At 34.8% G+C, this 24,492-nt stretch overlaps 2 protein-coding genes across 2 annotated transcripts in view; one reads left to right on the top strand and one right to left on the bottom strand.

Annotated features, from left to right (window-relative positions):
• The window catches only part of RYR3 (ryanodine receptor 3), a 227,184-nt gene extending 203,657 nt beyond the window's left edge, over window positions 1-23,527 (top strand). Inside the window, 17 exon segments of the mRNA XM_040558359.1 lie at window positions 72-1,393; window positions 4,214-4,272; window positions 5,086-5,254; window positions 5,951-6,037; window positions 8,118-8,315; window positions 9,693-9,823; window positions 12,467-12,509; window positions 13,102-13,229; window positions 13,676-13,736; window positions 14,784-14,930; window positions 16,483-16,617; window positions 18,620-18,776; window positions 19,873-19,937; window positions 20,045-20,145; window positions 21,884-21,935; window positions 22,678-22,719; window positions 22,721-23,527. Of these exon segments, the coding sequence (XP_040414293.1) occupies window positions 72-1,393; window positions 4,214-4,272; window positions 5,086-5,254; window positions 5,951-6,037; window positions 8,118-8,315; window positions 9,693-9,823; window positions 12,467-12,509; window positions 13,102-13,229; window positions 13,676-13,736; window positions 14,784-14,930; window positions 16,483-16,617; window positions 18,620-18,776; window positions 19,873-19,937; window positions 20,045-20,145; window positions 21,884-21,935; window positions 22,678-22,719; window positions 22,721-22,774 (2,951 nt within the window). The 3' untranslated portion in view covers window positions 22,775-23,527.
• A 149-nt stretch (window positions 23,528-23,676) lies between these two features.
• AVEN (apoptosis and caspase activation inhibitor) overlaps window positions 23,677-24,492 on the bottom strand; it is a 96,694-nt gene continuing 95,878 nt past the window's right edge. The window contains 1 exon segment of the mRNA XM_040558360.1: window positions 23,677-24,130. Coding sequence (XP_040414294.1) covers window positions 24,012-24,130 — 119 coding nt within the window. The 3' untranslated portion in view covers window positions 23,677-24,011.

Below are 24,492 nucleotides of genomic sequence, written 5' to 3'. Positions count from 1 at the left end.
AGCATGAATATGAAATTTATTTATTTACAATATAGAGGCATCAAATAACTTACTGTTTTAACACTGTTTAGGTAATGTTGTAAACGGAACGATCGGAAAACAAATGGTCGATACGCTTGTAGAATCATCTAGCAATGTAGAATTGATTTTGAAATTTTTTGACATGTTCCTCAAATTAAAAGATCTAACTAATTCAGATGCTTTCAAAGAACATGACCCAGATGGTAAAGGCATAATTTCAAAAAAGGAATTCCAGAAGTCAATGGAGGCTCAAAAACAATATATACAGTCAGAGATTGAATTCCTTCTATCCTGTGCAGAAGCTGATGAAAATGACATGTTTAACTATGTCGATTTTGTGGAAAGATTCCATGAACCAGCCAAAGACATTGGATTTAATGTAGCAGTATTGCTAACAAACCTTTCAGAACACATGCCTAACGATTCACGCCTTCAGAGCTTACTTGAACCTGCAGAAAGTGTTCTTAATTACTTTGAACCATACCTTGGCCGTATTGAAATAATGGGTGGAGCCAAGAAAATAGAAAGAGTTTACTTTGAAATCAGTGAGTCCAGTAGAATGCAGTGGGAGAAGCCACAGGTGAAGGAATCCAAAAGGCAGTTCATATTTGATGTTGTAAATGAAGGTGGAGAGCAAGAAAAGATGGAACTCTTTGTGAATTTCTGTGAAGACACAATCTTTGAAATGCAGTTAGCATCACAGATCTCTGAAACTGATTCAGCTGAGAGGCCTGAGGAAGAGGAAGAAGAGTCTTGCTATGTTGTAGATATTGGAGATGATGAGGAAGAAGAAAAGTCCCTGGAATCTCCTTCAGCTTTTGCAATGGCCTGTGCTGCAGTGAAGAAGAATGTTACCAACTTTTTAAAAATGGTCACTGTGAAGAACCTAAGAAAACAGTACAGGAAAGTTAGAAAGATGACAGTAAAAGAAATGGTGAAAGTGTTTTTCTCCTTTTTCTGGATCCTATTTGTAGGGATGTTCCAACTGTTCTTTACTATAGTGTGGGGAATTTTCCAGATTCTTTGGAGCACTGTATTTGGGGGTGGCCTGGTTGAAGGAGCCAAAAACATTAAAGTCACTAAAATATTAGGGGACATGCCTGACCCAACACAGTTTGGAATCCATGATGATGTTACAGAAGCAGAAAAAGCTGAAGGTGCTGAGCATGGCATTCGAGCTGAACTTGTCCAGTTTGTAAAGGGCGAAAAGGCAGAAACTGACATTATCTCTGATATTTTTGGCATTCCTACCAAAAAAGAAGGTGGCTCAAAACATGGTCATGATGCTGGACTTGGGGATATTGCAGAAATGCTTGGTTCTGACATCCAGTCTTCTTTGGAAAACACAGTTCGTAAGAAAAAAGGATTACAGGTATGTTAAGAGATTTTGCATTTCTTTCCAGAAAATAATACAAATATATTGCTGATTTTTCTATTAGTAGTTGAATTATTTGCCAGTTAACGAATTAATAAATGTTCTGGATGAGAACATACTTTATAATCTCTACTCTTAAAAAAAAAATACACAGAAGAGTTTACATTGCAGAAAAAAGCAGCACAAGGTGTTTAGATTGCACTTCAGTAAGTTGTTGTTACTGTTTATTTGGATTTTATTCAAACAAAAATTGATAGTAGATTGCTAGGCACAGTGTTTGCTTTAAATGGTTTACAGTCCTGTTCAATCTACATGCCCATTTTTTACACAGTATGCTTCAATTACCTTTTAATTTACTTTCTCCATAATAATTCTTTATCATTATTTTTTCTTCTACATGCTTTAGTAATTACACACTAATCACATACCATAAAACATCCCTTTCCCTTTTATTTGAAATAATTTTACTTTATTATTACTTTAAAGTTTATCATAGTCTCATACTTTACATTCGTTTGCGAACAATTTACTGTGTTCCACTCTGCTGAGATGCATAATATTTATAATTCTGTTTTAAAATAGATTTGAGCTAAAGGTCAAAACCCAAATGCTTTTGTCAGATTTGGAAGGCATCATGTTTAAGCTGTATTTCAGATCTGTTTCTACTTGGTATTCAAATACTTTTTTCTTCTCATCGGATTTAATATACCTCTTTATAATATACTTTCCAGAAATTTCCAAGATAAACCTCCATTGTACAACTTTTTAGTTCATTATTTCCTCTTCATTCAAATGTTTTCATCCAAGATTTGTCTATTCCCTACAGATTGAACTATACTTTTCCATTTATTTTCTTACTTGTTTATGCATTCATTTTTATGTCTATAATGAAAATATTTTTAACTTAAGGACCTTAGATCTGAGTAAATACTCTAAAATTTTCCTCAGCAAATTTTGCTTTTCTTTGACTTGTTCATTTCTCTCAGATTTGCTTGTAAGCATTTATAAGCACCTGTGCTGAGAGCCATGCAGGTTCACAAGTAAGGAAAGAAGTGAATAGTGAGCTAAGTTACTCGTAGCAATGAAATCAACAACTGCCTGAGAAGTTAAGAAGACCCTTAAAATAGCAGATTCATATCAATGAAGTAACGCATATGGGTGGAAAATTTTGTATGTAAAATTATGGGTTTTGAGATCATCATTACTACTTGTTAGGAAATCTTGGCTTAGAGTCATGCAGTAGTATCAGTTCAATGAAAATGTCAGTCAACACAGATCAAAAAAGTAAACAAATTTTGAATTGTTAAGGACGGAATTGAGGGAATTAAAATGAAGTATTGTTATGCCCCATGAACCCAAGGTATACCTGCATCTTGCAGACCAGGGTCTCCCATTTCAGAAAGAATATGTTAGAACTGAAAAAGGTTCAGTGAAGGTGAAAAAGTTATCATAGATATGGAACAAATCTCATCTATAGAATTAAATAGGCTAAGGCTCTTTAGCCTGGAAAGAAGGCAACTGAGAGAGCATATGATAGAGGGATGGAGAAGATGGATAGGAATTTTTTTGATTCTTCCCCCACCTTAACCCTTAGAAGAATTAGAGGTGATCAAGGGATCGATCCCTGAATTACCCTCCACTAGCTTGAGAACTTTGGGGAACCTCTTTGTGGAAGATCTATACATGCTTGCATCACAGGTACTCACTGGATGAGAGGTGAAATAAGTAAAGCAAGATCTATTTAGTAAATTCTTTTTTAAATTATTTCACTACTTATTTACAAGAGGTAGGCATCCAGATGACTAGTAATGAAAAAGTTTAGATAACTATATATATTTAGCAAGAGAAACAGAAATGTAGAATTCACCAATAGACAACTGGTGTCTATGCACGTTGAGAGATTACAGAAAGGGTTAAGAGCTAACACAGGTTTTTACAAAAGTGAATGGTAACAAATTTAGGCACTTCAGATTTCTTTTGTAATCTAGATCTTGGGATCCTGCATCTCTTTGCTTTCCAGTGAAGCTTAGATACTGAAATGCATTTTAAATGAGCTTACTTTGATCTTGCAACATGAAGCCTAAAGATATTTGAAATCGGGGCCCCTGCTGCAGTTAGCCTTCTGTTAAATTGTATATTGTTTTTTCCTTATCTGAAGGGACTGTTGAAAACATATATTTAGGTGGTTGTGAGTTGTGCCAGGTGGTTTAATGGGTCATCTATCCAACTAAGATAAATAGTTTCAGGAATAACATTGCGTAAGTAACAGTTATTTAGGTCTTCATCAGATTTCAATTGCATCAGTTGATTTTGACAAAGTAATTGGGTTTTGTAATGCCTAATAATTGCACGGATCGTTTTCACATTTTTGATGCTGTCACTGATATAATACATTATTCCTTGTTTTATATTTGGAAAGAGACAAATTGATGCTCATTTTCTACATAACCACTAACTGCACTGAGTCTTTGTGAGTGAACTTGAGGGTGTGATCTGGATGTAGTTAGCTTCATCCTCAGCTGGTCACATAATTTGTCTGATAATGGTGAATAATTACTTTATGGTATTCAGTCAACTGCAACAGTTACAGTATTGATAATACTATACTGAAAAAAGCTATCAGAAGAAGAATGGCTGCAGCGTTCACTGTTAAAATCTAGTCTGAGCTGTCCATTTAAATAAAATCTAACTCTTTAAAAGTGCAAATTGGTATAAAAGATACAGTTTGGTAACCAATTTGTTTCTTAGAAAACAGTAACAAAAGTTACCAAAATTTCATTTGAAAGGATCCATTTGACAGTTAAATATTTTTTGCAGCTATCTGAAATTGCAAAAGAAGCTGAAGCAGAAAGAAAAGTGGAAGCTGAGAAGGCTGAGTAAGTTATTTTTTCTCTTTAATTCCTTGCTACTTCCTAATGGTAGATAACTTGGGCAGAAAGAATCTGAACAATGCTCAGTATTCAAAGCACTGTATACACACTTTATCTCATCACTATTTCGAAAAGTAGTACAGTCTGTAAGAGGTGGCAGTCCATCCCAGTGGACAACAAAATCTGATAAACTTTTTTTTTTTTTTTTAAATATATGCAGATATGGCTTGTTTGTTTTAGTAACTAAATTCCCTTATTAATGCATACAGTCCTGGTACTTAATTTTCATAGAGGAGGAATGATTGTCATCTTCTATATATATTATAAAGTTGGACCCTGTGAAGCAAACTTCCTCTTTACTACTCATTCATCCCTGTAACAATAGTGATTGCCTTGACTGGAATGAATTCACATTATGATACTAAGATTCAATTATGATACTGTGTACCAAATCCTAAAATTTTCCTTCAAACCCAAGGCTCAAGAAACTACACATGAACTCTTGAAATTTTTATGTTGTTTGCATCGAGTATACACACCACTGTTGTTTTTTTTTTTGGGGGGGGGGCTTTTTAGCCTTTTGATCTCTCCTCGGCAACTCTATTCTTGCATATAATTGAAGACTAACATCTTTTTTTTTTTTTTAATTTTGCATTTTTTGTCTACCTCCTCTTTTACTCACAGTTATCTCCACTTACAGTGTCAAAACTAGTTCGAATTCAAAGCCAAACTTTCTGAATTAGATTCTTTCTAAATTAATGCATATTTACAATACAGAAGTTTGTCTACACATATTTGCTTAGCTAATCTTTCTTCTAGCATGGAAGATGGTGAGAAACAAGATAAAGCAAAGGAAGTACTGTCTGAGCAGCTGGAAGAGGGAAAGGTGAAGAAAAAGAAGAGAAGGCATGGACAAAAAATTGAGAAACCTGAGGCTGTTATGGCTAACTTCTTCAAAGCTTTGGAAATTTATCAAACAAAAATGCTTGTAAGTTTTTCTTAAATTCTGTTAGCCATTCAACTTTTATTCATGTAATAATAGATAGAATATTTGCTTGATATTAAAGGGAGAAATTTCATTATAAAAGGAACATTAGCATGAGTTTTCAAAAGAGTGGCTGTATTGATTCTTTTGTGATTTTTGTAATACGTCATAGAATTATATGAGTAAAATGTATATATATGTGCATGTGTGATTCCCCTTACAGTAGCATAGATTGGGTAATCTCTTGAGCTCCTTGTTAGGAGCTCCTTGTTTTCTATGATCTAATGTCTAGAATCTATTATTTTACTTTCTTTAATAGGGAGCTCCTATAGTTCTATAAGATCTTTCTTTGTTCTTTTAAACATCAAATTAAGAACTTTCTGAAACCTTCTCATGTAGTTTATTCCAGTATTCCAGCACTTGTCTTGCAGATTTCCTTCTAGAAAGTTTTCCCTAATATTCTATTTCAGTCTTCCCTGTTGCAATTTTATGTCCATTATTTTTAATCCCGTTCACTCTTCTGTTTACCATTAAATTGAAAAATAGACTGCCAAGAAATGTCCTGCTTATTTTAACTGGTATATGAGGACAGCACAATTACGTATTTACATTCTTAGAAAGCTTGCTGCTTACTTTCTTTATCTTGATATTAGGTACAGGCCATCACTAATTATATATTTTTTTTCATTTTATTTTCAGCACTACCTAGCAAGAAATTTTTATAACTTAAGGTTTCTTGCTCTATTTGTTGCATTTGCTATCAACTTTATTCTACTATTTTACAAGGTAAGATTTGGCATTATTCTTTAAATGTCTTTGCTTTTTTCTAGAGGAATATTTAATGTTGGTTTTAAGGCTTGTTTAATAAAGCAAGTATTACAGTCCCTTCAAACACAAACTAAACACATTTAGATATGAAATATTTAAAATAATATTTTAAGCTTTATTACTAGAAGTTGTGACGCTAAACCTGTTCTGTTTTTGCTTGTCTCGGGATGAATGAAAACAGAGATTTCATTCATCTGTTGTACTTGAACTTGTGTTTATAGACATTTTTCCATTTACTCGCATAAATCTGTTAGCGTTTGGATTGTTAATTTTGTCATGGGAAATTTGAAAACCAATTAAAATAACTTGAATGTCAAAACATCCTCATTTTTAAATCCCCTTTGTTTTAAAGATACTGAGACACTTCACTTAATTGTTCTCAATTATATATTTCTGTTTTAATGACACAGTTTCTCAGTATATTTCTACTTTTCCTGCTTTTTTTTTAAAAAAGCCCTACTGACTACATTAATTTTTGACTGGGAAATACTTCATACATAATTCTAGAATAAAGTTATTGTCTCGAGTTATCTAGATGAGCTCATAGATTACATTTAATTAGTATACATTTTTTTCATGCCTTTCAGGCATGGGGTTTCACATTTGAGGGGGAGTGCTGGCTTTATTTAATTCTTTTTTTTTCCCATAATTTTTGTGAGGTGAATTACATCTAATGTATGTACATTTTTTCTTATTTGGTGTTTCCATGTAAGAATATAATTCAGTTTTCATTCTTACTTTCTCCATTTCCTGTGTTTTCATTGCCAATATGATTGTTAGTGACTGTTGTGATTAAGTTATTTCTGTACTGGGACTGGGGCTTTCATTGGTATAAATAGGCAGAAAAAATATAAAGCAGGAGATGCCTTTTCATAGTAGACTACTGTTCTTTTTATGTGTATCGTGTGAGATAGATATATCTATGTATATTGTGTGAGTTGCAATAAGCTGATGAATCTTTTGTTTTCCAATATTTCCAAATATTTCCATTTTCTAGTTCTGTTGTTTGCAACCAAAAAGTTCAGAAAAGACAAAAGAAGCTGGCTGAACATTCAGTCTTTAAGGAACTGAATCCTGATCTCAAGTATCTTGAAAAGCATCTGCTATGATACAATTACAGTCTCAGAGACAGGGCGGATAAAGATGCAAAAGGCTCAAAAACTGGATAGAATTTGTGCGCGCCATTTTAGCAGAAAGACTGTCAGGGCTATTGAGTCTCCCTTCTTGCCTCTCTTTCTGTTTTATACAGTTAGTGAAGACGGACTTCAAAAGAATATAGAGAAGTCTGTTTCTCTTTTTGACAGTCCTTTTCTTCCCACTCACTTCCGCTTTTCATTGGGTCTTACAGGTCAGCCAAAAAAACATTCTGTTGTAGAGGGAGGACAAAAATTCGTATTTATTAGAGCAAGTCCATATGTCATAGATAGGAAAGGGTCAGTGGGAGCCAAACAGGACAGAAGGGACTTCAGGTTTAAAGGCCAAGTTTTTTAAATCACTGGCATAATTTAGGGCAATGTGTCAACTTTATTGGTCAGAATATTTACAAAATAGTGATTAAGTATTTAAACTCTAAACTGAGTCATGAAATAAAAGCTTATGGACAATGTACGAGTTGATAACACAGTAACTGTTTCTTTCTAGACTCTAGTAATCAGGAACAATGTAGATTACAAAACAATCCTTGAAATCGGTCATACTAGATAATCCAATCATCGCTAGGTTCTTCCAATAAAACATTTGTGCATAACTTTTTCATTTGTTTTCTTTTTGCTTTGGCACTGTTAAAGGAAAGATTCGTAAACTGTCAAATGCTTGTACTTGCTTTTCCTCGCTTCTCTTTTCAGTGAAATGAGATGATGTGGAGACTTCTGCTGTAAAAATGAAGGACGTTACTGTTCAAAGCTAATGCTCTCTGTCATCTTCAGAAGAGCTGGCTTTACAAGCATAATTTATTGTAGAAAACTTAGGAATTTGTTATTATAATAAAGGAAAAGCTTTTAACTTTATTATGTGTGCTCTGTGTTTGAATTTCTCTCAGGTGACAGAAGAGCCACTTGATGAGGTAGAGGAAGACTCTAATCTCTGGAACACTTTTGATGAAGAGGAAGAGGAGGAAGGCATGGTGTTTTTTGTTTTAGAAGAAAGTACAGGTTACATGGCACCCGCTCTCAGAGCGTTGGCAGTTATTCATACCATCATCTCCTTTGTCTGTGTGATTGGATACTATTGCTTAAAGGCAAGTTCTGAATCTTATTGCTACTCTGTATTTGTTAAAGGACATTGTCCCAAAGTAGTTTTTGGAGCTAACAATACATATTTCTATTTAGTTGTTTACAAATTCTCACTCTTTCATATGTAGATGTTTTCCTCACATACTAGGTCTGGCAGGCAAGGATAGAGTGAACTTTTTTCATAGCAGTGCATGTGTTTGGATTTAGGTTAAAACTCTTGGTAATGCCCACATCTTGGTTATTGCTGAGCAGTGCTTGCATGGTGTGGAAGTTTTCTCTTTTCTTTACCCACTCTGTGTGCCCTGCAGTGAGCATGCTGGGAGTGGGCAAGAGGTCAGGAGGATGCACAGCTGGGACAGCTGACCCAAACTGAACAAAGGGATATTCCGTGCTCAGCAAGAAAAACTGGGCTGGGGGGAGGGGGACTTATTTTCTAGGTGGCTGTTGGTCAGCACTGGTCTGTTTGTGGGAGGTGGTGAGTTGTTTTTCTCTCTTCTCACTTTTAAACTGTTTGTGACTCAACCCAGTTTTCTTGTTTTGCTCTTCGGGCTCTCTCCCCTGTTCTACTAGGGGTGGGGTGCAGTAAGCAAGCAGCTGCATGGATGCTTAGTTGCTGGCTGCAGCACCTCACGTCAGTACCTGTAGGTAATTCAGTGCTATGATGCGACACCAAAGCATACTACACTGTCATTTAAACCATTCAGACAGCACATGGTTTTATGTTTAAGTGGTAGCCAAATTTTTGACTGCACTAATGGAATCCTCTGTTTTACAATGAATTATCATGAGAGAGAAAAAAAAAAAAAAAAAGGCAGTAATGCTTCCAGCAACCTCTAATTTTAATTTTTTGGGAGTAATGGCAAGCTTACTTTATGTGAGATTATGAAAGAAAGACATTGAAACAAACTATTCTGGCTCACCAGGGCAGTCCGTCTTTCTCAATTCCTTGTTCCTCCTTCATTTTATTGTTGACTTGCTCATTCTGGAGTTCAAAGTCATCCTATATTACTGCTGCTGAACAGCAGGACTCTCAGCTGTCCAACAAGATTACAAAATTGGGGCAGTGAACGCAACAGTCTCTAGAATCTTGTTTTATGCTCTAAGTTGAATTTCATTATTTAGTATGAATATATATATATATTACTCATGATCATATTCTAAGAGCTGCTAGGAGAACTTCTTGGTCAGTAACAGGAATCAACATTATTGCTGAGATGAGAATACCTTAGTCACATCTCTGATCGCTGTTTCTATTCGTCATGATACTAGCATGATGTTTGGTTTTATATAGTGTTATAAAGAGTACTTAATGCTGTAGATAGATATCACAGGTTCTAAAAATATATAAACCATAACCAAGATGTCCACTGTCATTTTCATAGGTCCCTCTGGTTGTATTCAAGAGAGAAAAGGAAGTAGCTAGGAAGCTGGAATTTGATGGATTATACATAACTGAACAGCCATCTGAAGATGATATTAAAGGACAATGGGATCGCCTGGTTATAAACACGCCGTATGTAAAATTAAATGTTTATATATAAATTCTTTATAAAGATTCTATTTCATTAAGCCACTGATCTAGAACCTAACCTGTCCATGTGCACCTAGTACCTCTAACATAAAGGCATTTTTCACTTACATTAGATGCCACAGCAGTAGATTCTAATATGAAGTCCTGTATTATCGGTTTATTTCATAAATATTATGTTAACATGTATTTCCCCCTCCTTTTCATTGTTCTAAGGTTTTGCAAGAATTGTACATCTTGCCCCATAAACTCTCTCAAAGGCATTTCACACGTTAGTCACGATGTAGAATTTTCCTTGGCTCAATTTCATGTTCATATTGTACAGCGGTATTCTCTCCTGCCATTTTTCCCCATTTCTTGCTAACAAAATTTGTATATGACAGGAGAAGTACATGTAACGTAAAACAGCAATCCCAGAATTTGAGTAGTCTGACAGCTATTAGTCAGGTTGTATGTGTTAACAAATATTGTAGTAGTCATACACTGATTCTAGGAGACTCGCCTGCTGTTCTGGGTGTGAATGATACAAGTGTAGGCAAGAGGAGGAAAAGTATCAGTAGGCTCTTCCGGCTGAGCTTTAGCAGTTTTTTCAAGAGGTCACCCTGAATTTCTTTTCCCCCTCTACATGTTGTTTTACCAGAATAGCTGGATACATGAGTCAGTCTAAATTGCCATTAAGACATACAGTCAAACAGATTATTTCTGATTATAACAAGCACAAATTAAATACAAGTCACAAAACAGTTTTGGCTAAAATACATGCAGGCATAAATAGCTATTTGATAAAAACAAGCCAGCAAAGATCAACTCAATGCATCAGAGTGACAATATGCTGCCAAATAGACAAAATATCTATTTTATCAGACATACTACATTTTTGTGTTATAAATAGTGCCCTTATTACTTTCATTAAAATTATTACATCCACACTATTAGAAATTCTTGAATGCGGTTTTTTTCCTACACCAGATTTTTAAGATTTTTATTTAAGTTGAAATGTATACTACAATAGGTTAGTTGATTTTTTTTTTTAATTTTATTTTTGGTAATGTTGCCAAAATATTTTTAAATCTAGAGTGGTCTTTCATTTGGTGTGTAGAAGGCTGAATGCTAGAATGTATAATAAGAATTAACAGTAATAAACTGGGAAGCAATTGTGTTTCATACAGGATTCTAAGAAAAAATGTATTATCAGGCACATCTGAATTCAGTATGCAAGCTTGCATTTATTTGTTGACTTTATTTGTTATTTAGCTAACTTTATTTTCTTTGATAATAGGGAGTTTGTCTTGTTTGTATAAAAGTAGTTTCCATAAATTCCTCATGCTTCCCTTTCTGGATACTTTCTCCTACTCATGGTGTATATGGCCTTGGCAGTAGCATGGCTGCTCTATCAATTAAGTTAAATTAAACATATGCAGTTTAGTGAAATATTGATCTATGTTATTTGTATTTATATAGATACTTAGAAAAATGCTATTTGTCCTTCTGATTAAGGATAGACTTGAATGTGACTGCTGGAGGGTACCCACTGCTCTGAATGTGCTGAAATGTCCTTTTTATAAGTTAAAAAAGTATTTAAAAAGACAGAACAGGTAGCCTGATAAATGCAGCATGGTTACATGTTTGCAGTAAAAGACAGACACAAGCTGGCTACAGTAGACTCAAATGTGGCTTAGAAATCTTAGAAATCAAGGAAAAAAGTAGGAATATAGAGGACCAGAATATACCATCTATTTGTCTGACAATTTGTCTTTATCTGAAAGGGTGGTCTGGAATTTCATTCAGAAATTCAATTTGGAAAAAGTAGCTGGGAAGTTTTCCTCAACTCCTGGCAGTAGAACAGTATTCTGGAATCTTACTCTTCCAATGTTAAAGCTTGCTTTATTTTTTACTAGGTCTGTTGTTTAGGTCAGTTGCTTTTTTTTTTTTTTTTTCTTTACCTTTCTGCATGCTCTGTAGCTGAACTGTCTTGGTGCTTTAGAATTATAAATGGTTTTTACTAGTTTTTAGATTCAATGTCAAAAATATTGCACACCTGAGTACAAGATCACCATTGACTCCTGTTTGTTTTTTTTTCCAAATGACCATTGCATTTTTGTGTTTGTTTTTGTTTGTTGTTGTTCATTCTTTGTTTTTGTTTTGTTTTGTTAATTTGAATTTGATGTTGGCAAACTGTCCACTGGTTCCCAAGTGTTCAGCCTCTATTTGAAATGTAATGCAGTGAACTGAAGAATTATTTAGTCTACAAAATTCTTTATTTTCCTCTCAAAATGATCGTGTATATTGATTTTATGGCTAGGAGCAATAAAGTCATTAGATACGGAGTTGTCAGGCTCATAAGGTGATGATATTTTCTGTGCTGTCCTTTTGTAGCCAATCATATTTGTGCCTGAGAAAAAGAAAAGAGGGGGGAAATGATATTGCAGTGATTCGTAGTTCAAATAGGCTGTCCTGACAGCTGTTGTCCATGTCAAAAGAAAATGTTCTCACAATTCAAAGTGCTGTGTGTGACTGAATGAGTACCAAAACCTGCACTGATCATGAACATGGTATTTTGTTGTTGTTTTATTTTCTTTCCCCTAACAAGCTTGAATAAATTCAAATATCTTTTCCTTATCTTTGCAGGTCCTTTCCTAACAATTACTGGGACAAATTTGTAAAACGGAAGGTAAACTTCTTAAATTTCTATTATATTATTCATAGCAGGAATACACTATTCAGTTAATTGGGACATCTATTTGTAATATGTTTCTGTACACAGAGATATACAAATAATTGAGACCTTAAATTTGTTTTATGGAAGTCACTGTTGTGGTAAATTTCTCTGTGAACAGGCAGTTTAGAGTAAGTGGGAGGAGGGAGGAAGAAAAAATGCTTTGGTTTACTTCCTAGACTCACACGTTAAATAACCTTGTGCTGTCAATCAGCCATACAGGCCTAATTTACAGACATTGTCATCTTTAGGATACAAAGCCCCCTCATCCCCCTAAAAAAAGGAAAAACATGTCAGCTTAAATGATGGCAAATTATACAGAAGCTTTCAGATAATAGCCTTTAATGCTTCTATTTTTCTTTCTTATGCTCCCTATCCACCCCCAGCTTCCTGGGAGTTCTCACTGTTCCCATAATGCTAACTGTGAAAAAACTGTTCTTTCTGTTGTTTGTTCATTTGTTTTGTTTTTTAATTTCTAACTACTGGCTTAAGGTAACTGTGACCAAGGTCTTTCTCTGAGCAAAAGCTTATCTTCTTCTATTTTTAGGTTATTAACAAGTACGGAGACTTATATGGAGCAGAGCGCATAGCAGAACTTTTGGGTTTGGACAAAAATGCCCTTGATTTTAGTCCAGTGGAAGAGAGTGAACCAGAAGAGGCATCTCTTCTATCATGGTATGACCTCAGAACTTTACAGACAAATTGTACATTGTTGTATCTTCACCATCAAAGAAAATTTGATTTTATATTGAAACTGTAGAGATGTTTTCCTCTGCATGGAAAATTCAAATGGATAAGTCTTTCTGTCTTCTAAAAAGTATAATTTAAAACAAACAACATGCCTGTGTTATAAAAATAAGAAAAGAATGCAATGTTGATGCAGACTGACATAGTTGGGTATGTTGGGAAGGTCAGAGTTGGATAGGTCAGAGTTTAGAAACTGTACAGGTGCTGAGAGTTAATGAATTCTCTATGAAAAATGAAGCACCTGCATGACTCAGATAATAAACAGCTAATGTATATCACCACCTTCAGCAAACACATGCATAGTGCCAAGCACAGTTTGTTACTCATATTTGCAGAATTTGGTACACGCATTTCAAAAATCTGTTTTTTCCTAGGTTAAGCTCCATTGATACCAAGTACCACATTTGGAAGCTCGGTGTTGTTTTCACTGATAATGTAAGTGTGTTAACCTAAAAGAATATTCTTTGATTAACTCTAAATATGAATGTATGTTTTCCGCCATCTGCTTTTATATTAAACATGTAGTATTGAATTATAGAGCTATTTTAAAATAGTTTTTTTCTGTCTTGCCTTGTAGCAAATTGCTTTCATATGTGTTAGAATTTTCTTTTTGATTCCACGGGGAAATAAGTACCTCCTCACCATTAACATAATGCCAGCATTTTGGAAGTTAATGGTACATTCATTTAATTTTCTATAAATCAAATTAGGAACCAAAGGTGTTTTTTCCTCAGATCAAACACAGTATACAGAAACTTACCCTTTTGTATTCTTGAATCTGTTTGACATGGTTGGTTACTTCTCTTCTTTTATGTCTTCTCCTTTGAAAGGCCCAAACTTACGTTAAAATACTGTTCTTTTTTTTTTTTTTTTAATCTCTTTTTGCATCCTTTTGAGCTTTCCCAAACAAATACAATGCCAAGGTGAATAAAGTGAAGTTGAATAAACTAATTGTGCATTAAAAGAGCACACTAAACCATTGTTTTTTAATAAGATGTTTTCATGTCACAGTGGCCTCAGATTCACTGCTCATTAAAAGAATAAGCTGTATTATGTGTCTTAGGTTTTCTGGGTGTCTTGAGATTTAAAAATAGCAAAGTGCCTGAAGAGTAATGTAATGCATTTTGTCTGCTCCAGAATCAGTATTAAAGTACTGTGTAACAAGGTCCCTAACCAAAACAGTTTTAAGGTAGGGGATTTTGGTGCTAGTAACATATGTGCTGAAGACTGCATTTAAATACATAAAAATGGAGGTCTCATTAGCATAACCAAGCAATAAACAAACTTTGTATGAACAGTTGAGTTGATAAGAGAGTCTTTTTGAACATGTATACTAGAGGTATTACATCCAGATTGATTCAAATCAGATCATGATATAGTATTACTTTATTTCATAACTTAAGTGACAAAGAAAGCTATATTCTTTGTCCAATAGCACATTAGCACCTGGTAACATTCTGCCACTTTTCATTTTTTCTGCAGTCATTTTTATACTTAGCTTGGTACACAACTATGTCTATCCTTGGGCACTACAACAACTTCTTCTTTGCTGCTCATCTGCTGGATATTGCTATGGGTTTCAAGACTTTGCGAACCATTCTGTCTTCAGTCACTCACAATGGCAAACAGGTTAGTATTATGTATAGAGACTTGAAATTAACGCATTTTATAACAGTACTGGAAAAAGTCTTGTGGGTACCTAGCAAATACTGGACTACAATTAATTTTGATCATGAATGTATTAAAGAATAGACCCCACTGTGTCTTCTTCAGCACATATAAGACATGTTAATTCCTAAAAAGTTATAATAATCTATGCCCAAAGGGTGCTGAAAACTAAAGACATTTTGTATACAATGCAAAGGTATTTTTCTTATATTTTAGAAAAATATAAGAATATGAATTATGACCTAATCAGCTCCTTCTGTATGCTCCGTGATGAATGGACTGGTGATAACTAGTAAGAATTCACAACCTCTCCTTAGCGACAGCAGTAACAATGATCTGAGTGCTACTGAGATTTTAGTACTTTGCTAGTAAGAATGTTCTTATAGGTATGGACATTCTGCATTGCAGAATATATTTATATGTCACTATGTTCTGCAAAAATCAGGTTAAAATCTGCTTCCAAAACTAATTGTGGAAACTTATACAGGGACTCATTCTTTGATACCTGCTCTGTGTTCCTAGGTAGCATAACATCAAAAACATCCTTTTCATTAACACACTTTTTTTTCCTCCTTACATTTAAGAAATGTTATTCTAACTGAACTTCCCCAAAATTTCATTTCAAACAAATACATTCCATTCTTTCTCAAATGTACTAGCATATATTCTAAGCCCTCTCTTACAGTCTGTTATGTAAAACCATACTAAACCATTTTGAAGAGTTAAAAGAACATCTGCTTTAGTTTAACTTCTATATCCTTTGTGTTTGCCTAATCCTTTCTTTCAGCAGAAATTGACCAATTAAATTTTTTTCCTTATCATCTTGACAAATAAATGAAATCCCTATTTTAATCCCTTTCATTTTCCTTCATGATGAACCAAATTCATATCACTTTTAATTTAATGATTGGTTTATTTTCTTTAAGATTTTTCTAAATGCAATACTCAAAACTGAGCATAGTTGATGAAACCGTCAACTTAATTGTTTGATGTTACTTTCTTAATAAGCAAAGATTATTTTTTCTATTTCTACACTTTTAAAAGACTGTTGAACAATTGATCCTCAGTTTATCTCTTTCTACAGATCTCTAAGTATGCTCCTGAACTATACGTTTCAACTGGAAAATCAGTAGTCGTCTTTCAGCGTTCATGTCTGTACTAGTTATAAGAGCAACAGTTGTATTTAGTCCCAGCTGAATTTATCTACCAAACTAACTAAAGGGGATTATTTTGTCATTTCATTTTTATTTAATTTCACTTTTACATTAAATAGTAAAAATATTGTTTCAGCAACTTATAGTTGTTATACATATAGCTTAGAAAGCTGGAAAGAACTTCAGTTTCTTGAGACCGTAGGGATACCTCAAACCTATCATTACTGCTCTTTTTAGTTCCCTTCTTGGGAAAGGTAGCATATGATACCTTTTCAGTGCTTAAGGCACTGCAGTGAGCTAGCTCATCTCATCTGACAGAATCCAATTGAAACCTACTTTCATGTCATGTCTTCATACAGCTTGTGCTTACTGTAGGACTCCTGGCTGTAGTAGTGTATCTTTATACCGTTGTGGCGTTCAACTTTTTCCGCAAATTCTACAACAAAAGTGAAGATGAAGATGAACCAGACATGAAATGTGATGACATGATGACGGTAAGTAAAACATCACTAGCATGCTTCAAATTTCATTCTGAATTTTTAAATGGATACTTAAGGTGAAATCACAAGAAAGGAAGGATTCTTTTATTGTTAAGTTCAACCATCTCTTCTTATTGCTATATGTCATTTTCAAAATGTCTGTGGTCTTAAAATTCTTCCTGCATTCTTCAGTGGCCTAAACTCGACAGTAAATATGTGACATCGACTAATAAGGGAAAATATCTGGATTTTTATTCTAAATATTTTTGCATGTGATTTGCTGCTCCTTTTGCATGTAAAGACAGCCAACCCTTAAAGTACATGGAACAAATTTTATGACAAACTGGTCAGCCCTACCTACAAAAAGCAGCTGTGTTATTGCAGCATAAATACAGCCCAGTTTGTTCCAAGCATTTTCAAGTGTGCAAGTGCTTCCTATCCTTATTTAGGTTACATGAAGTATATGTTGTTATTAGCACTAGTTACAAATACTTGCTTCATATTGCTTACAATGGGTAATTCGGTCCAGAAGTCAAGGGTGAGTAGAGAAGAGGAAAATTAAAGGAGGTGATAATCTATTTTTAATAATTTCCCATATGATTTCTACCTGTTGCAACAGAAAATCAAACATTTTTATTGTCATAAAAAGAAAATAGCACAACTTCATGTACTAGAAACTGAACAGTTTGAGTTTGTGGACAGCTTGTTTCTTTCCTGGAACAGTCACTGTCTGCCTGTCTTAAATATCAAAAATAGAGTAAGATACCTCAGAGTATAGTTGTGTCATAGATTTCACCAAATGATTTTCCCTGTTCTTGAGCTTTTATCAAACAGTCCATGTAAGTCAGATGTACAAATGATAGGACATATGAACACTGTCCAAGCAGTATTATTAAAGTGAGCCCTCTGTGAGAGGCATACAATATTCTGGTTATACAATGGATGTAGGAGTAATCAGAATCATTAAACTATATTATTTTTTAAACCATGCTGCCAAATGAGGTAAATCATTTACCTCATTAAATGTAAAATAAAAATATTTTTAAAAATCATTACATTTTTAAGCATGATTAAAATAGTAATGGTATCTTATGTCAAGAGTAAGGTTGCATTCTAAAAATGGGTGTCTACTTCTGTTCAATGTTTGCTTATGAAAGACTTGATTCGTCACTTTTCATGATGAATGTTGCCCACCACAACTGTTGTCTAATGGGACTTCAGAGCACTGGTTAGGTTTAGAGATTTCTGATATTTTTAACCCATATTGTATGACTAAAGATGGTTTACAAGATTCTGTAGCTGATTCATACAGAAATGTTAAGTACTATAGATATCCAGCAAAAGATTCTATTCTAAAATACTTGCATAGCTTAAATAACCAAATTTTTAAGGATCTTTCCTTCAAGACTTCTATGTTTAAAAAAACAAAACACACACCAGCATTTCTGCAAAGTGATTTCTTCCACATCAAACTGAACATAGGCTGTTTCACAGATCATAAATAATTTAAAAGGTACTAAAACAGACATCTAGTATTGCAAAATGAAATTATCCAGAAACCACTTAAACACAGATAGATCTACCTGCTGTGAATATGTCACTATTCTACGGCAGTATTTGCTAACATTTCCTAAACTCCATTACAAGACTTTAAAAGATGTCCTCTACTTACTCAGAGCAAGCTTGAACCTTAGGAATTAACATAGGGGGTAGAATATAGTTGAATACAGCACCAAATGTCTCCCAAATGGTCTTGGTTTGTAAGACTTAGGGAATGAGGAAAGGGTAGCACAATTGATGCAGACTCCCCCCTCTTTGTAGGGCTAAGATGAAACCACATCAGTTAAGATACTTAGGGGATTTTTGGTGCAGGAACACGAGGAATTACATTTTCTCTGTTTCTATAACTTTTGGAAAGAATTAGTAGGTCAGAATAATTAAAAAAGAAAAAAGTCCCGGATTATTCATGGTAAATAACATTTCCTACTCTTTTTTTTTTTTTTTTTTTTTTTTTTAGTGTTACCTGTTCCACATGTATGTGGGTGTAAGAGCTGGTGGTGGCATTGGGGATGAAATTGAGGATCCTGCAGGAGACCCTTATGAAATGTATCGAATTGTCTTTGACATCACATTTTTCTTCTTTGTCATTGTTATCCTACTGGCCATTATTCAAGGTACCTTCACTTACCTTGGCAGAAACTGACAGAATTTAGTGTACTTAAGTTCTGCAGTATGTTTAAACCATATTTGTGTTTGAGGTAAAGTAAGCGATATTGCTAAAAAGACTTATTTCTGAGCCCATAAGGTCATTAATTCTGAAAGTAATAATTTTATATTTAATTTATAAATAATGCATTGTCCCAAGTACTACACAAAGTACTAGAAACTTACCTGTGTTACAGCATTTATGAACACATTGACAACTGTCCAGCAATGACGCGGCTTGTGCGGAATAACTCTTCCTGCTATAATCACCATGTAAACTTGGAAAGCCTTGCTGTCAACTCTTTTTACAGCATTATGTTGGAGACAGCACAGCTGTCTGGAGAATGCAGTAGTTCCCCTTGGGTTTCCTCTCTGACAAGACATCATGTCTACACACCCCTTTCCTCCTTTCTTTAGAGGACAAATTGCAGTTCTAATTGGTTTGAGACCTGTATTGAACACTCATTGTATAAACGGTCCTAAGGTTGTTAGGAAAAAAAGCAAAACAAAAACATTTTTCAGGCAGTCTTGGAGCAAAAAAAAAAAAAATAAGTGTAATCCATCTATATTTTTTTAAAGTTACAAATGTTGCAGTCCTCAAAATGATCAATTCTTAACACATTGGAAGTGAAGGAATAATGCTTCAAATGTGAAGCGGCATCGCAAACTGGTTGGAGAGCGGTGGTTGTCTGTGGGAGCCTAGTCTTCTTCACTGAGCAAAAGTGGAAGTACAAGAGTTCCATAAGAAGGAGAATGAAAATGAAATTCTTTCATGGGAACAAAAGAGATGAGAGCATGTAAACTTAAATCAACCAAAATATAAGTAAGGAAAAGGTTTTGACTCTCAAGCTCATGGCTCTGTGTAAGAGAAACTCACTGTTGGGAGTACAGTGTAAACAAACACAAGATGTCTACAAATTAGTAGATTGCACCTTGAATTATTAAACCTAGACAGAAGTATGCTAGACTCCAAATAGATTGGAGGATGTCTAATAGAGCTACTTTTCTGCATTACTTTAATTATTGCTAAGTACTTAACTGTTGCTATTTATCCATTTGAAATAGGTCTGATCATTGATGCTTTTGGTGAATTAAGAGACCAGCAAGAACAAGTGAGAGAAGATATGGAGGTATGAGAACATTACATTTTTCATTGCTCTTATTAAGTTAGATTTTTAACAGTTACAATAGGGTTGTTGAGTTATAACTGATTTGTATATACAAATTATGTTTCCAGACCAAATGTTTTATTTGTGGAATTGGCAACGACTATTTTGACACAACCCCACATGGCTTTGAAACACATACTTTGCAAGAGCACAACTTGGCAAACTACCTGTAAGTATATTTTACTATTGGAATTATTATAAAGAGACCTTTCAGCTCAAAGCTAATTTAGAAGCACACATTACTGACAATCCTTAGACAGAATTCTGTGGAACTGAGGAATATCTCCATTCCTTTCTGGCTTCCCGTCCTCTACTCTGCACTGGTCATTATTTTTAAAGTGCTCACTGTACGTATGAGCTAGCTTAGTGGAATTATGCCTGAAGGCACACCAACCCTTTGTGTGTCCTTTTTTTCCTCTGGAAGGAAACCCACCTATGTGGAAGGATAAGGAACAACAGTTTATAACTAGTAAGTCGCTTTAGTTTGGAAGATAGGAGGGCTGTGACTTCCTGAGGCTTGGTAATGTTGATGAAACCATTGAAAATTGTTGCTTACCTGAAATGGTACTTCTGACTGTCTCCAGACTAGAGAAGTACATGAACAAGAGCTAATGGCAGCAGAGAAGGAAGGTGCTGCCTTTTCTTTTTTTTTCCCTAAGAATTATGTTCAAAACAAAAAAACAAACAAAAAACATTTCTGGAAAATAAGCTACAAAAACCAAGTCTGATCCTGTAGTTCCTTAGTAATAGCACAGCTTTCTGAAGCCACTAAACAATCAGCAGTTTTATGTATTCAGAGTATTGCCCAGACTCCCAAGACAGTGATCTCATACTTCATTAGTGAATATAGAACAGATCAAAGAGGGTTATTAAAAAATTAATCTAGTGGCATTAGTTACCCCTACAAAAATGATAATTACATGAGCATCGTGCCAGCAAAACTAAAGAAGCTGAACTGGCGGGCTCTTCTATAAAGAAATCTGGCTTTAGGATACAGTACTGTATCTAAGCTTTAAAAAAAAAAGTGTGCGCCTCACGGAGTATAGGTTGCATTATTCCTTGCATAGCATTATAACCTCTGCAAAATCAATACACATTACTTTTGTGAGGCAAGTTTCCATTAGCATCCATAGCTTTATAGCAGTCTACAACCTCCAAGCTTTCGTTATTATATTGTATCACTTAATTGGCATGTGGGATCCTGTCATTCACAGTAAATTAAAAAATCTCATTTCCTTAATATTAGAATGTATACTGAATAATCTTACTATTCAGATTGCCTTTTAATTAGAAAAATGTTAAAGTCAGTATACATTCTTTTTACAATGAAAACATGTAATGTTCAATTCCAAACGCACTGCCTCAGAAGTGGCTAACCAAGAGCTAAGTCACATAAACCAGACCAGTGTTGGAATTCTGCAGCCTTCCTAGCTAGTCCAAGTTCCGTACATCTGCATGAGCACAGGCAGCACCAGAGATAAATAGGCAGCTACTCAGCTGCACCAAGATTTCCAAACAATCATACCCTAAAGCTCATAAGCTGAGCGCATCTGCCCCCATCTGTCCCACTTTTACCTTCTTGCATAGAAGCTATAGCAACTTCTTCCACAGTGAGACAGAGCATATGTGTACAGGAGCTGACATAGGCCTAGTTCAGGTGTTGCTTCTAGCACTGAAATGAAGAAAAATATTTTTCCATTTCTACAGATTTCACAGATGTTAGCACTTCCACAGGAGAAGTCCTGGAGGATAGCATTTTCTCCTTTTACATATCCACTTTAGAAGCCTGACAGAATATTTCTATTTCTTTGCTGGCTGACAGAGTGTTCCTCATATTCCATTCTAGGAAAGGTTAGGGGAGAGGTTTTATTTTTTGCATTAATACCTGTTCCATGTGCTTGTCTCAGGTTCTTTTTAATGTATCTCATAAACAAGGATGAAACTGAGCATACTGGCCAGGTGAGTAGAAAAAAAAAATTAAATTTTTGTCTTAAAAAATGTTGAAAAGACAAACCTTTTAATCTTCTCCAGCCTTGTAGCTGTGTACCACCAGGTGGAACTGATGTACCACCAAGGAGTGGAGACAAATCCTACCCCTGAGATTTTTGTGGAACAAAAAGGAAAGGTTAAAAAAAAGGGGGGGGGGGGGGGGGGGGTGGGGGGGGGGGGGGGGGGGGGGGGGGGGGGGGGGAGGGGGGAGAGGAGGAGTTGTGGCAGTTTGCTTATTTACATTTAGGCCCAAACAACACTGCATTTACACATGTCCATATACTACCTATACATACACATATATTGCTATAGACAGAGTTTAGTGCTGGATAAAACTGCAAAATAAGTAGGATTAAATTATATGCTATTTCAAATAAGAAGCTGTTATGGAAACACTATTAAAGTACCTTAAGTGTTTTCCAAGGAAACTAAAACACATTTTGTAATACAGATTTGTACAGGTTTGCTCTAGTATAACTGGACTGATCAATTTTCACTTCACTGTTTTTGTAATAGGGCTTAATTTTCAGTAGTACTCATTCGGGAAAAGTACAGAACAATAATTTAACAAACATGCTTGAATTGTGATCTTTGAGTTCCTGTGTCTCCACAGTCTTATTCCATGGTAATAGGCACAGTACCTGCTTATTGTTAAAATTTAGAGCATTGGTTGTAAGGGGTCTGTTAAAATAAATGCTCTTTTTTATTTTAGGAATCATTTGTGTGGAAGATGTACCAAGAAAGATGTTGGGATTTTTTTCCCAGCAGGAGACTGCTTCCGGAAACAGTATGAGGATCAACTTGGCTAATATCACAAAAGAAATTATTTATTCATGAACTGTTAAGATCCACTATATAAAAAACTTATTTCCTTTTCATGATGTAAATTCACAGCTTGTATTTGCTTTAAATGTCTTTAAACTTCAAGACATACATAAAATTTGAAACTATTTCATAGGCTTTTCGTACCTACCACATGTGAAACAGGTCTTCTGTTGGAATTTTGATTAGAAAAGAAAAATCTATGCCAAGATCAACTCAAGCCTTCCAATTTAAACATGGTATGAAATAACAACTTTTTAACCACATTGTTAACCTAGTGTTTGGTAACAGAGTTGAAAGGGCTAAAAGGTGTCTTAACTGCACAACATTTACGAACTTGAACATCAGAGGCCACGCCTCAGAAAAAGTATTTTAATTGTGCTGTCCCAGTTTTTCCCCACAGTATTTGCTAGTGAATGTACTAAGACACAGCTCAAAAAGCTTTAAGCAGTTAAAATGAAACATTTTAAAACACTTTGTTGACCTTGAATCATTAAGTGCCTTAAAACCTCTGTAGACATAGCTATGCAAACTTTTTATGTTGGTGTTCTAGATGAACAGATCCATTATTGCTTTTCTGTCTTTCTGTATGAAACTGCACTTGAAGTTTGTTTGTATACTACCTTCAATAACAGCTTACTAGATGCTGCTGTTAAAAGACATACACTGAATCAAAATGAATACAATTTAAATTTTAGGCCAAAATAAAACAATGCTCTGTGGTCACCTGCAAATAGAAGCTGCTAGGTTTATGCATTTTTTCTTCTAATAAAAAGTGCCCACTGCAATAAAGTATTATAAACCAAATATTACCTTTGTGATTTCTTTCTAATTTTTCTACATTATAGAAACATGGCATGATGCAAGTGATTAAAAACACATGTATTTATTGTGCATTCATAGCTTTATTTTAAGGACTGTGTATAGCACGTACAAGCTGAAACAACTGCTCTGGTTGTTTCTTATAGCCTACATCTTTAGCAAAGAAAATCCTAACGTCATCACAAATTTTAGATCTTTCTAAGAATGTTAGTCTTAATTTTCAGTCACTCATATCCAGTTGAATTTTGGCTGCACAGAATTTTAGGTGCCTGCAAATAAAACCAGGCATTTGGCATACTGAACCAAGTGTAACAGGTAAAAGAAATAGAATTGATAAAGGAGGATTCCACTTTCTACTTAACTTTTGTTATATCCATTTATTCACATGAGGAAACTTGTTCTTCAGGAAATCATGCTGTCCAGCCAATCTTCAAGCTCTTCCTCAGTAACAGTTTTAGACGTACTTTGCTGTTGCTGTGGTGCTGTACTTTTCTCTTCAGGCACATCTAGTTTTAGAGGGTCTAGAAAAGCAAAAGAACAGTCTTGAGAATGTGGAAACAATTCTGTACTGGCTCTTTATCACCGATCATTTTGCTTTTTTAATGCACAACTGACTGTATTTATTGAAACAGTCTCCTCCCTTGAAGAAGAAGAATAGGGTGTCACATTCCAAAACCAGTAGCAACAATAAAAAAAGAGACAGTCTGATAAGCTCAACCATAGCAATGTGGCTCCACTCTGATTCAAGAGGAGGCAGGGTCTGATCTGCAGCAGACAGATTGTAGGTAAGGGAACCCCTGCTGCGATCTGTTAACAATCCTGCCAGATGCAGAATTTTTTTTAACGTAGGAGAGCAGCAGGAGGCCACAACAGCAGCTCACGT

This window comes from Cygnus olor, chromosome 5, assembly GCF_009769625.2.
Source record: "Cygnus olor isolate bCygOlo1 chromosome 5, bCygOlo1.pri.v2, whole genome shotgun sequence".
NCBI classification, from domain to species: domain Eukaryota; kingdom Metazoa; phylum Chordata; class Aves; order Anseriformes; family Anatidae; genus Cygnus; species Cygnus olor.
The sequence above is the reverse complement of the archived record's forward strand: the minus strand, read 5'-3'. Positions and strand labels throughout refer to the sequence as shown.